Source organism: Caloenas nicobarica, chromosome 6, assembly GCF_036013445.1.
Source record: "Caloenas nicobarica isolate bCalNic1 chromosome 6, bCalNic1.hap1, whole genome shotgun sequence".
Lineage (NCBI taxonomy): Eukaryota > Metazoa > Chordata > Aves > Columbiformes > Columbidae > Caloenas > Caloenas nicobarica.
The window spans coordinates 40,664,925-40,677,964 of record NC_088250.1 but is presented as its reverse complement, the minus strand read 5'-3'; the positions used below and the strand labels follow the sequence as shown (position 1 = coordinate 40,677,964).

At 37.5% G+C, this 13,040-nt stretch overlaps 1 protein-coding gene across 1 annotated transcript in view; it reads left to right on the top strand.

Moving 5' to 3' along the window:
• NEB (nebulin) overlaps window positions 1-13,040 on the top strand; it is a 117,162-nt gene that overhangs the window by 3,230 nt on the left and 100,892 nt on the right. The window contains exons 3-20 of the mRNA XM_065637779.1: window positions 1,179-1,223; window positions 3,527-3,730; window positions 4,668-4,775; window positions 5,204-5,308; window positions 5,614-5,718; window positions 5,819-5,923; window positions 6,670-6,774; window positions 7,735-7,839; window positions 8,036-8,143; window positions 8,884-9,000; window positions 9,687-9,788; window positions 9,871-9,978; window positions 10,089-10,193; window positions 10,871-10,969; window positions 11,429-11,533; window positions 11,631-11,738; window positions 12,038-12,349; window positions 12,482-12,688. Coding sequence (XP_065493851.1) covers window positions 1,179-1,223; window positions 3,527-3,730; window positions 4,668-4,775; window positions 5,204-5,308; window positions 5,614-5,718; window positions 5,819-5,923; window positions 6,670-6,774; window positions 7,735-7,839; window positions 8,036-8,143; window positions 8,884-9,000; window positions 9,687-9,788; window positions 9,871-9,978; window positions 10,089-10,193; window positions 10,871-10,969; window positions 11,429-11,533; window positions 11,631-11,738; window positions 12,038-12,349; window positions 12,482-12,688 — 2,253 coding nt within the window. The remainder of the gene's footprint in view (window positions 1-1,178; window positions 1,224-3,526; window positions 3,731-4,667; window positions 4,776-5,203; window positions 5,309-5,613; window positions 5,719-5,818; window positions 5,924-6,669; window positions 6,775-7,734; window positions 7,840-8,035; window positions 8,144-8,883; window positions 9,001-9,686; window positions 9,789-9,870; window positions 9,979-10,088; window positions 10,194-10,870; window positions 10,970-11,428; window positions 11,534-11,630; window positions 11,739-12,037; window positions 12,350-12,481; window positions 12,689-13,040) is intronic.

Sequence of the window (13,040 nt, the reverse complement as noted above, 5' to 3'; positions counted from 1 at the left end):
GAAAAGCGCTTACATTTTAATGAGGATTTTTTTTAGGGCTTGACTCAAAGATCTTTCTGTCCGTCGTTTTGGCGTGTGACCCTGAGCAAATCATCGCTGAGGAGATTTTCAAATATGAAAACCTGCAATTTTACATTGTTTTTCTGAAGTCCGTGGCAAGTTAAGCACCTTTTGAATAAAATAGCTGCTGTTTATTACAGCGGATGGAGCAACATCTTTAAGATGCTGAAGGGAGTGGACAATCTCCTGTGTGAGGAAAGGGTGAGGGAGCTGGGGCTCTTGAGCTGGAGGAGACTGAGGGGAGACCTCATTAATGGTTATAAATATATAAAGGGGGAGTGTCAGGAGGATGGAGCCAGGCTCTTCTGGGTGACAACCAGTGTTAGGACAAGGGGCAATGGGTGCAAACTGGAACACAGGAGGTTCCACTTAAATATGAGAAGAAACTTCTTCCCAGTGAGGGTGCCAGAGCCTGGCCCAGGCTGCCCAGGGAGGTTGTGGAGTCTCCTTCTCTGCAGACATTCCAACCCGCCTGGACGCCTTCCTGTGTAACCTCACCTGGGTGTTCCTGCTCCGGCGGGGGATTGGGCTGGATGAGCTTTCCAGGTCCCTTCCAACCCCTGACATTCTGCGATTTTCTTCATTAAGCAGCGAGGGGAGGCGGACGGCGACCCTTCGGCGCGGCGCGAGTCCGGCTCCCCTCAGCACGGCCGCCATCTTCCCGCGGCGCGGCGCCGGCTGCCGCGCCCGCCCAGCCTGCGCCCTCGTGCGGCCGCCATTTTCCGTGCGGGCGCGAGCGGCGCCTCAGGGAGAGCGTGAGGCGGTGGCGGGCGAATATACGTGCAGGCTCCAGATATCATTTTATTACGAGCTTGCACAATGCCTGGTGTACACGGTAAAACCACTAAGCTAGAACACCTTCTCCACAGTATCTACACTGCTCCTGCCTTAGATTTCGGTTAGTACCGCCCCACGTTTCCACCCCCTTCCCAGGATTGGTCGGTAACTCACACACGGTTACACAATAATTTTCTTTTACTCGGCGTTGCGCAGGTACCTCGGAACTACACTCTTATTTATCTGGAAGCGTGTTTCTAAAACAGCTTAACAGAAGCTACGATTTGCTATTCTGCGCGACCTGGCCTAACAGTGATTTTTTTAACTCTTTTTTTAAACAGTACTACATTGAAGAGACAGTTATTGAAGAGGGTGAAGAACAGGAGGTAAATAAAGGTCACTGTGGTGTTGCACGTGGTGTATATATGCGTGTAATTAGTGCATTATGCTAAATTAATGGCCTCTTGTGTTCTGAGGACTAATTTTTCATATTAAACACACAAATACCAATGAATAGTTGCTTATTAATATTTTATTTCTTCTGGAAGACCCTGTTGTGGGATGATGTAGGGAGCTCCTGCTTTGTTCTTCTGCCCTGCAGCCAAGTTTGTACCGGAGCTGGCAAAATGAAACAACAGGTTATGTTAATAGCAAACATAGGCAGAAAATTACTTAGATGGCATATCGACAAAATCTGGTTATTAGTGCAAAATCCAATTAATAATGTTAAAGATGGTCAGAATTATCAAGGGTGTGAATGTGACTAGATATGTACATGTGAACAACAGGCACATATGTGCACCGTACTTAACCGTGTTGCAAAGAGAAATATAAAAACATTCACCCTGAGACCAGTTTACATGTATCAGTTCTGTTGTTTCACTGTGTGTAATCTCACTGGAAAGTAGTGGTTTGCAGATTTTTTTTCATGTCACTGGTAACAAATATTTGGGTCATCAAGGTGTTATTACCGTAATTTGGAATTCTGTTTATAAAACAGATATAACCCAACTCTCTGCTATGTCACTATGAAATACTCTTTATGGCATTGGCTTATGCAGACACAAAAGCTTCGTGTTTCACTTTGTGAGTGTATCCCTTCCAAACAGAGAATCTGTTCCTCAAGTCTTCCATATTTTTATTTTAATAAAATAGGATTTGATGAATACTCTTTCAACAAGTAATCTAGGACTATGCTTTTGAAGGAAGACTGCCATATTATTATTTTGAGATTAATTTGACCACTGCGTTCATCAGGTGTTCTAAAATCTGTAACCAGACTGGATTTAAAGGGAGCAATAGCATGACTGATTATTGCTGTGTCTGATTTGCATCAGTTTTTGAAAACAGCACTGTGGAATGAATCATTTTGTACAAATGCCTTTCTAGCCTTTCTAGCTAATGTGATTAAACCTTTTCCCATGAGCTCTAGTCTAATGCATTAGCATCATGTGGTCCTGTGAGTAACCATATGAAAATACAAGCTTTTTTTTTTTTTTTTTATTTGCACAAAATGCTGTATTTTCAGCCTCTTGAAGGTTTAGAAATATATCCCAACTTTTTCTAAAAGCACATAGCTTCAGTGTTTTGTTATAAAGCTAACAGCATAGTGCTTTTCAGTGTTTACCTAGACAGATTTCAAACTCTCCAGTGCTTTCAGTGCCAAACCTTAGATGAACACTTGTATATTTGAAAAGAGTTATAAGAGAGAAACTTGTGGCAGTGCTGAAGTAACTGATAACATCCTGAGACGTCATTACTGAAATGCAAGTAATGTTCACGTAGTAAAAAACCATTTTGTATAATTCTCAATTTGAATTTTTTTTTTTTTTTAAAGCTAATTGATATGAAATAAAACTTGATACTCGCATGACTTTGGAGCATGTTCTAAGCTTAGAATAATTATTTTAAACTACTTTTAATTAGAATCTTAGTATTAAAATTATTGCTTACACCATGAATATGTTGATAAATGAGTACATAAATTATTTAAATTAATTAAGGGCTTATTTCCAACGGATGCTTGATCAGTTGATTCATATAAATGTCTCAGCTATATCTTTGCCATGTTTGTGATCTGGCTATGGGAAATGTAGCTTAGTAACAAAGGTGGATTCTAGGTATTTGTTCAGTCAGCTGGTGCATCCTGTACTTACTACAAGGTCCCAAAGACTTGCTCTTGCCTGTCTGGTGTGTCCGTTCCTTTCGTTTTGCAAGGAGATAATATTTTTGGATGACTGTACACACCATTGACCTGTTTTCACACCTTTCAGTGCCGTTATTAGGAGCCCTGGCTGTGCGACGTGTGTCTTCAACACAACTTCAGCACAGAGAACATTTCTACACTTTGGTTATAGTAGCTGGTGGTCCCCCCTGAGGCCGCCCTGGTGCCAGTGGAAGTTTTGCATTCAGAACAGAGGCAGCAGGAGCCCCGCTCTTCCAGCTCCTCTGGGGAATAACTACATGAGTTTGATACAGAAACCAGCCAGTCAAAAACCTTGAGGGCTTTTTTAGGTTGGGTGATGTATAGTAGGTGTCCTAGGAAGAGTGTCAGTGATTTTCTGTCTTGCACGTGGTTCCTGGATAAGAACTGAGCACCCTTTTACTAGGTAGCGAGGGGGAAAATGCTTATTGTAAAATGATGATTTATAGTTATAAAGCAAATAAGTGTTTTTTTCTTTATTCTTAGGTGATCACTGAGGTCACTGAGACAGTTAGCACAGACTTCACAGGTCCTAAAACTACCACCTATACTGTTGAGCATGAAAAACCTTCTGCTGAGGATGCAGCACCTCCAGTCAGAAAGAAGACTATACGGACAAAAGTGGATTCATCGAAGTTTTTGACACCTTATCTGGAACACAGTAATAAAATGAAGGACCTGTTCAGTGAGGTAAATTGTCCCATGTCTTTCATTTCTTGAGGAACACCAAGTTTAAAAATACTTAATAGGTATTATTGTGAATCTTCATGCTACTACTTTGTCTCTTGTACTTCATTTCATGATGTATGTTAATTAGTGTTAATTGCTTCTTCGAATTAGCCCATCTCTTGCCTATTTCCTGCTAAGTGCATTCGATAATCATTAGGCACAAAAAGTGGCTTGGAGCAGGTGGCTGAAGATGATCAGAGAGGTCAGTTATTAGGACTCCTGTGCTATCTGACTTGGAGATCCGAGTGAAGGAAGATAACAGAGACTAATATCTATTGAGTAGCAAAACTCAATATTTTTATGATAGTTTGTTTCTCTATCCCTCTGTATATATCCCAAGAAAAACCCATGTGCACAATACATAGGAGCAAGCACTAACCTGAATTCCTGTATGGGATATCAAAGTCCAGTAGAGCAATGCTGTACTGTGTTGTGAAAAGTGGGAAACAACTGCTCTGCGCAGATGTGGATGGTATCAGATCCATTTTCGTAAATTTTAATGTGTATTACCTACCAGCATTCACTGCTAAAGGGTTATGTGAGATCGTGGGTTTACAACTCCTACCCTCACCACATAATTTCCTTATCTTTTGTCACTGTAGCAAACACCTGGAGATTGATCAATGGTAAGCTCCTAAGGATAATATAATCAATTAGAGGTGATCTAAGCTGGTCTCAAGTTAGAAATGGATTTTTTCTGTTGTGTTACATGGAAGAAAGTCAGTTGGCTAAAATAAGCATTACTCTGCAAATGTAATTAGTAATGCCAGTTTGTATTATTCAATAATCTGCCCAAAATTCCTATACTAACCAGATAAACAAATCAATGATTGCTGTAAACATTTCTGACAGAGCTTTAGGATATGTCTTGATTATATTTGTCATTATTTTCTTTCAGAACAAGTACAAAGAAAAATTTAGAAAAGAAAAAGGAAAACCATATGCTTCCACAGTTGATACCCCAGAAATTCGGAGAATCAAGAAAGTGCAAGAACAGCTCAGCGAGGTAAGTATCAGTTGTCATAAGAAAAAAGTATTTACTGAGTAGTAAAGAAGCAAATTGGGTCACAATTTTAAATGTTAGCTAAGAAGTAATATTTTTTGATAATATTGTGATAAGGCAGTCTGAATGTTTCGCAGAAACTTTATCAGAATACAAGAGCAAAAAATACGGAGTATGTGACAATTTGAGTTCTGTGCTGTATGTTGGAATTTAGACCTTGAAACTGTCTCAAAGCTGCATTTTTTTCTCAGTTAATTCACAAAATCCATTTTTTTCCATAGACTTAATTTCTAAGGAAGAACTAGGCCTAAATGCTTTGTTGAATTTGGGTTTGGGGTGTTTACAGGAATAAGTGTCAAAATGTTAATATTTTGCTTTTAAAAAAAGCTTCTGCTGTGAGAATAAATGGATTTTGTTGTGCATTGATCTAGGTTAAATACCGTATGGCTGGTGAAGTCGCTAGAACTATTTGCCACGTTGATGAAAAGGCCAAGGATATAGAACATGCAAAGAAGGTGTCACAGCAAGTGAGCAAGGTGAGTTCTGACTTTCCAGAACGGTTGTTAACGTTAGTGGATCATGAAGTTACCAGTGTGAGTAAAGTTTTGAGCTCAGGACACTAAAGTGGTGTTTATAAAAAGGTTTAGAAGCACAGAGAGAGACAGCAGAGAAATTGGTAAGGCAAGTATAAATATCATCTTACATGTTTCCAATTGGTGTCTTCAAACATCGCCAGTTTCAGACTTTCACTTTGAAAAATCATTAGAGCAGATAGTTTATTCACAAAAGTAAATGTTTTTCTAATAATAGAGTAACTTCACATGCTGATCTTTCTTTCCAGGTATTATATAAACAGAACTGGGAGGAGAATAAGGACAAGTACCTGCTTCCCCCTGATGCTCCAGAGCTTGTGAATGCAATAAAAAACACAGCACTCTTCAGTAAGGTAAGAAAATAGTCACAGGTTTAGGCAGCTGAAGTGCAAGAAGCATTTCAAGTCAGAGATGAATTCGTAATGAGTTTTCTGGCATTTTTCTGTCTTTCAGAAACTCTATACTGAAGACTGGGAAGGAGACAAAACATTATTCTACCCTTACAATGACAGTCCCGAGCTCAGAAGGGTGGCACAGGCTCAAAAGGCTCTGAGCGATGTAAGTATCAAAGCCTCCCAGATGGGTCACAGTTACAGTGTCACTTTGTAGACTTCCTGGTGGACTTCAACTAGATTTAAAACCTCATGATGGAACAGAAAATAAAAATGCATAGGTGTGCTTACCTCTACTTACCTCTGATAGTAATGCTATTTCGATAGAATAATATGTACTCTGTATTAGAATATAAATCTGTTGACAGTTCGATGCCAGACTATGAGTGACCGAAATAATTGATTTATTAAAGATCTTCTGAGGTAGTTGATAAGAAGACCTCGAGTATCTATCAAAATGTGTAGAGAAGCTCTCAAGGTTGGCTGTAAGCTCAGCTCATGGGTTTGGGTTTATGAGTCTGTCTCTAAAAGTGTGATAAGAAAAGTAAGGAATTTGTGAAGCTGTGTGATTTTCTGATACTTAGATACATAGAACTCTTCAGTTGAGAATTTCGGGTCTCACTTAAAGATTTCAGTGAATTTTTGCAGATGTCTGTAAGTTTATTAGTCCATGTTTATCAGGAGCATCAGGGTAATATACTTGTAAACTTTCCCAGGGAGCTGATTCTTTTTCGCTGTCTCTTATCAAGAGACTTCTCAGTGGTCCTCCCGAATACACTGACTGAAAGAGTTTCTGCTGCAGTGCCTGTGGATGGGACTACTTCTGTTTCTGGTGATGTTAGCAGAGTTTACAGTAAATATTCTGATGCTTAAGTTGGTGGTTACTGTGAATGTTTACTTTCATGTTTTCAGATCGTCTACAAAAAAGGGCACGATGAACGAAAATCTAAATATACTCCTCTGCCAGATCCACCTGATGTGGAACAAGCCAAGAAAGTGACGCGGCAGCTGAGTGACGTGAGTAGAATGCAGTGCTGTTCTTTCTGTAGAAACCTCACGTTTGGAGTTAGAGAGGCAAAAAGGGACCTAAAGAAAGGGAAAGCAAAAGAAAATACCAGAGCTCGTATGAAGACCCCTTTGATTCAGTTCAGAATTCAGCTATTCTGAAGAGGACATGTATGATTTTATTGTTGTGTATTTAAAATTAACTGCTGTTTAAGATTAGAGAATTACAATATTTACTTGTGGTTGCAAAACCATGAAGAAAGTATTGTCGTGAACCCATTTGGAAGGTGAAATAAGGTAGTATTTTGTTTAGCGGAAATTTCTTGAATCTTATTCTTCCAAAGCTTAAAAGCTAAATTGTCATCAAGACAATTTTTAGACATGTAAAAGGCAAGATCAGTACCATAATTCTTCTAAATGAATAAAATAGTAAACTATATTGATATCTGCAAAACAATAAAATGTTGAATTTTTAAGGTTATTTTTGGCATATAGAATCTTTATCAATGTGGTAACAATTAAAAAAGCATTAGACAAGTTGTATTTTTTGTGATAATTAGCACAATTATGGCTGAAAATACATTTGGAACACTGGGTCAAAACTCAGGAAAATATAAATTCTGGTTTAACCAAAGGGCAATGTTATGTCCCAACATTATGTGACCAATGAGAAAACAGAACTAAAGGAATGTGTTAATGATGTCTCATAGAGAGAATGTCTTATTAATAACTGTCTTAGTTTGCCTATTTATCCTTTTTTTGGTCAGGGAAGGTGCTAAGAGAAATAACTGAATACTAAAGTGCTTAGGCCATATCATATTTAATATGTTTTGACAATAACTGATAAAGCCGTTATAAGGCAGATGTAAAATATGAAACAGCTTTAGAAAGAAGGCTTTTAAAAACTAATTTGGTGAGTGAAAATGGAGCTGTATCTTGGGGATTACGTTTTATTTCTTGATTTCATTAAAGGTTATTTACCATGAGGACTATAAAAACAAGATCAAAGGCAAGTGGAGTCAAACTCCATGCTATGATGTTGCAATTGCGAAAATGAATGCAGAAAATATAAGCACGGTAAGTGAATTCTTCAGAAAATCTTGAAATGAACAACTTTATCCTCTGTGTATGTTAACATGGAAAATACTGTTTAATTTTGCCCGCTCCATTTGTGGTGCTTCTCTTCTCCTAAATGAGCTACTTTGTGGATGTCTGTTTTATAATGGAAGTGCCTTTGATTACATTGCTATCTGTTTGTCTCTCTTCCTAACAGAGAAAATACCAGGAAGACTTTGAAAACATGAAAGACCAAATCTACTTTATGCAGACCGAAACTCCAGAATATGAAGCCAACAAGCGAGTTTCCGAAAATGTCAGTAAGGTATGTTATGGGTGCTCCCATCTCTTTAGCGTGAGTGTGGTTCTGATTCAGGCCAGTCTGTGCTAAAAATGTTCTGTCAAGCGTCAAAAATATTTTCTTATATGCAAAACATGTATTCTTGTGTACCTTCCACTAGGAAGCTTGTAACAACAACTGGCTGTGTTTATGATCTTCCAGAATAGCACCCATGAAGTAGAATTTTCTTTCAGTGAAGTAGAATTTACATCATGTGCCTGATTTTTAGTTGGAACAATCAATACTGTTAACCAAGAGCAACTTCAGCTGTCTGACTTTGGCTCAGTATTTTCATATTTATTCATCCTTGCTCAGTGTATCTCAGTGATGTTGTGCTGGCCCATCTTTTGTTAAAACTACATAAACTACATAACTTGTTTGGCTTCCGCATTTGCTGCAATAGTATATGCATCAGCAAAGATTACTTTGTAAGAATGTGACTATTCTGAGATGCCAACTGGTATCTGAAAAATTACAATGTTTGGAGGGGGTATTAGAGGCGGGGACATCTACTAAACAGCTCTCAGTTGTCTTCTCACCCTGCCTCCCATCTCGTCATCCATTCACTCCTGTGATCCCAGTGCCTTTCATAGTCCTTTGCCACCATGAATCATAAGTTAAAAAACAGGCAAAATTTTCCTGCAAAATTCAAGATGATAGAGGTTAGTGAGTGTTTGGGTTCTAATACTGATTTTTAAAACCTCACCCTTTTAATTTTTTTAAAGGTAAAATACAGAGCAGACTATGAAAAGAAGAAAGCTATTGCGGATTATAATGTGCTTCCTGCTACAGAGAACCCATTGCTGAGGCAACTAAAAGCTGCAGGAAATGTGCTGAGTGATGTAAGTATTACCAAAGGACAGCTGGATGGTTTTCAGTCATGGACAATACACCAAACTCATCATTTCTTCACAAGCCTCTCCTTTGGATCTCTTAGTATTTGTAGTTGTATGGACCAATATTTGTCATGAGATACCACCAACCAGAACAGGAGTCATTTCTCCCCAGCAGAGTGTAACGACAGCTGTGTCATGTTATGGGGTTAGCTAATTACTGTATAGTTCATTTAGGTCCCTGTGGAAAATGGATCACAAGATGACCGTTCTCTTACTGTTGTAAGGAATTTCAACTGATGCCAATAATGATAAAATATGTGGTACTTTTTACATATTCGTATATATTGTATTCTGGTAACTCACTGTAGCGGCTTTTTTGATTTCTCTTGCTGTTTTCATCTGTATGAAAAGAGTTTGCATATGTCTCAGAGTCAGAAGTTCAAAACCCTTTAGTCAGACTGTCAGAAGTTCAAAACCCTTTCGTCAGACCTGTCTTCCCTTACAAACCTGATAGTCACTAAAAAGAGGGTTTTTTTGAAAAAAAAAATCATTGGGGGAAAAAAGCGTCATCTGTTCTTCTAGTCTTATGGGAAATCTTTTCTTTGCAATCATTTCACAGTTTCACTCTTGTAATTTTTAGTGTGAGTTGCAGTGAAATCTGCTGCATTATCGGACATTATTTTCTTTTGCAGAAACTATACAAAGAAGCCTATGAACGATCAAAAGCAACCAGCATGAATTACTGTGACACACCAAAGTTCCAGACTGATACTGTTCTGAAGAATTTTAGTGATGTATGTATTTGATTCATGTTATGTCATGCAGTACTGATGCTCTTGGTTATTTTTGTTTATCAACTTGTGATTATTTTTCCAGGTAAAGTATAAAGATGTGTATCAAAAGAATATTTTAGGACACTATTTGGGCAGCTTTGAGGACCCACATCATACACACTGCATGCAGGTTGAAGCTATGAAGAGTGATGTAAGTGTGACAATGATTTTGTTTTCACCATCATACTTTCATTTCAGAGAATGCTCAGTTCTGGTTTCTTACTGAACTTTTGGTTTTGTTTTTTTTTTTTTTATTCCTAGAAAAATTACAAAGCAGATTATGAGGAGGAAAAGACAAAATGCTACTTCCCTCAGACCATAACTCAAGAGTACGAAGCTATTAAGAAGTTAGAGCAATGTAAAGACGTAAGTACAGGACAGTGGTTCTTAGCAAGTAGCGAATTACGTGCAGTGTCTGCTCCTCAGGCATGTAGAAATTTGCGGAGTGATTCCTGGTAATGTCAATAATTTTGAATTTGGCCTTATTAGCATATGTGACTTCTAAAAATATCATATTCAACTGTATTGTAGAGCCTTTTGTGACACCTAGTGATCAAGACAGATATAGCACAATCTTTTTTTCACAAGTAAAAACATAAAATCAGAGGAGTCATACCAAAATGAAGAAGGAACCTCAAGCATTTGCCTGCTTGAGTCAGCATATTTTGACGTTAATACTTTAAAAGTACTTTAGTCACTCTATTAATACTAATTTTATTTATCAATACTTGAAAAATACATATATTTTATATAATATACTAAAGTGTATGTATTATAATGTGTGTAATATAGTGTATACTATACATTATAATATTTATATACCTATGCAAAATATCTTACATCAATACTTTAAAAGTACTTTTATGAATTTATTTGCTCTCTGATTATGTTAACAGTAACATGAGAACCATTGTGCGTAACAGTGCATATTTGCATCAATGCCATAGCTGCTGACTGTCTCAAGTAATGCTACGTTGCTGTGTCTTATAATATCATTTTGCTCATATGCATTTTCTGCAAATATATTTATTTTTGTCCTTCAGCACACCTACAAAAAGCATCCTGATCAAATCAAATTTACTCAAGTGACTGACTCTCCAGTACAGAAACAAGCAGAGATCAATAGCAAACAGCAGAGTGATGTAAGTAAACTCAGCAAACCTGTTGCTGCTCTGACATCATCAGGTTCTGCACTGTGACCAGCTTCACTTTATTATCCAGTTTTAAGAGAGCTCCTGAAATGAGTGTAGGTGAATGTGTGTGCATATACACACACACGAGCACAAAAACATTTGTGTGTATTTGCAGTTCTCTTCCAGTGGAATATCACCTGAAAATCAGATTTTTTTTTTTGTTTTTTGAGTGACTGTTCATGTCAGGTTTTAGTGTGTATGTTTGTAACTTTGTTTATGTCCATCGTTCTTGATGTATTCTTCACATCAGTTAAGTCAGTGAGGTTTATACCATCCACTCGGCAAGGACTAGGATTTCAGCTCTGTCTGTGTTTGTGAGTAAGGTAACATGAGATCTTTGTAAATGCTTAATAATGCAATTTAATCTATAAACATAGGGCTGCTGAATTTCTTTATTTTTCTTTGCAGATATTATATAAATCCAAAGGTGAAGAAATTATTCACAAGTACCACCTCCCTCCGGATGTGCCCCAGTTTATACAGGCTAGAGTTAATGCCTACAATGTTAGTGATGTAAGTATATTTTGAATGCAGAGCTCTTGATTCAACCTACAATATGAAGTTTCTGTTAACTAGAAAATATTCATTGAAAATTCACCTTTTTTTCTAGAACTATTACAAAATGGGATTGGAAGAATTAAAATCAAGGGGATATGATCTGAAAAGTGATGCTATTCCCATCCGAGCTGCCAAGGCTGCTAGGCAGGCTGCCAGTGACGTGAGTACATCCTTCCTAAAGGAGCTGTTTAGTTCAAAAGAATTTACATAATGTTTACAGTTATTTTTATTAGGGGTATCTGAAGGATAACTTATTTATTGCCTTTTTTGAGTATGTTATTGGACACATTTAACACAGTTATGTTTTTATTGATATTTCATTGCTTCACGAATGTATTTGTATAATTACATTTAGAAAAGGCTGTTTCATTATGTAATTATCTGTGAATAAATAGTTTACGTATTGCTAAGTTACTACACTTAAGATGATATTCTCCTTGTTCTATTATATTCTAACAGGTTAACTATAAAAAAGACTATGAATGTGCCAAGGGTAAACTCGTTGGCTTCAAGAGCCTCCAAGATGATCCCAAACTCGTTCATTATATGAAGGTGGCCAAGATGCAGTCTGACCGAGAGTACAAGAAAGACTATGAGAAAACAAAAACTAAGTACAACATTCCACTGGATATGTTCGATGTCGTCGGTGCCAAGAAGGCTCAAGAGATCGCCAGCAATACTAATTACAAGAACCTCCTGCACCACTACACTTATTTACCAGATGCAATGAGTGTGGAGCTGACCAAAAATATGATGGAGATTCAGAGTGATGTAAGTGAAAACTCATGTGAACAGGATTTTTTTGAGATGCCTCAAGCAAAAATTATGAAGACTCAGGAGACTTCCCTGAATTGTTCTTTCTAATTCCTAACTTTTAAAAAATTGTTTTCACTCTTTTATTAGAACGCATACAAAGCAGATTATAATAACTGGATGAAAGGCATTGGTTGGATCCCCATTGGCTCACTAGAAGTAGAAAAAGCTAAGAAAGCTGGAGAAGCCTTGAATGAAAAGAAATATCGTCAGCATCCAGACACCATTAAATTTACAAGTGTTGTGGACTCTCCAGTAATGGTCCAAGCTAAACAGAATTCAGTTCAACTCAATGATGTAAGTAGAGAAAGAAGTGGGTGTTATGGTAGAGATGTATCTACGGAAGAGTTGAGCGTTGTCTTTAAAATTTTCTGAAGTACCATTAGCCTGAAAATGTTTCTCTGTGTTGTCATTGTTTTGTGCTCTGCTGTAGCCTGAGTAATTTCCTGGTGTAAGTCTGCAAATCTGTGGAAATCCTGTGGCTCTTTCAGTTCACATCAGCTGATTCTGTCCATTTATATTTTAAGTATATGTGAAATACATTTGATTTAAAAATGTGAAATTTTCAAGTTGTTTAATGATGTTTTACCACCTACAATGATGAATGAATTACAGAATGTTTGATGAATCACAATATGCCCATAATTAT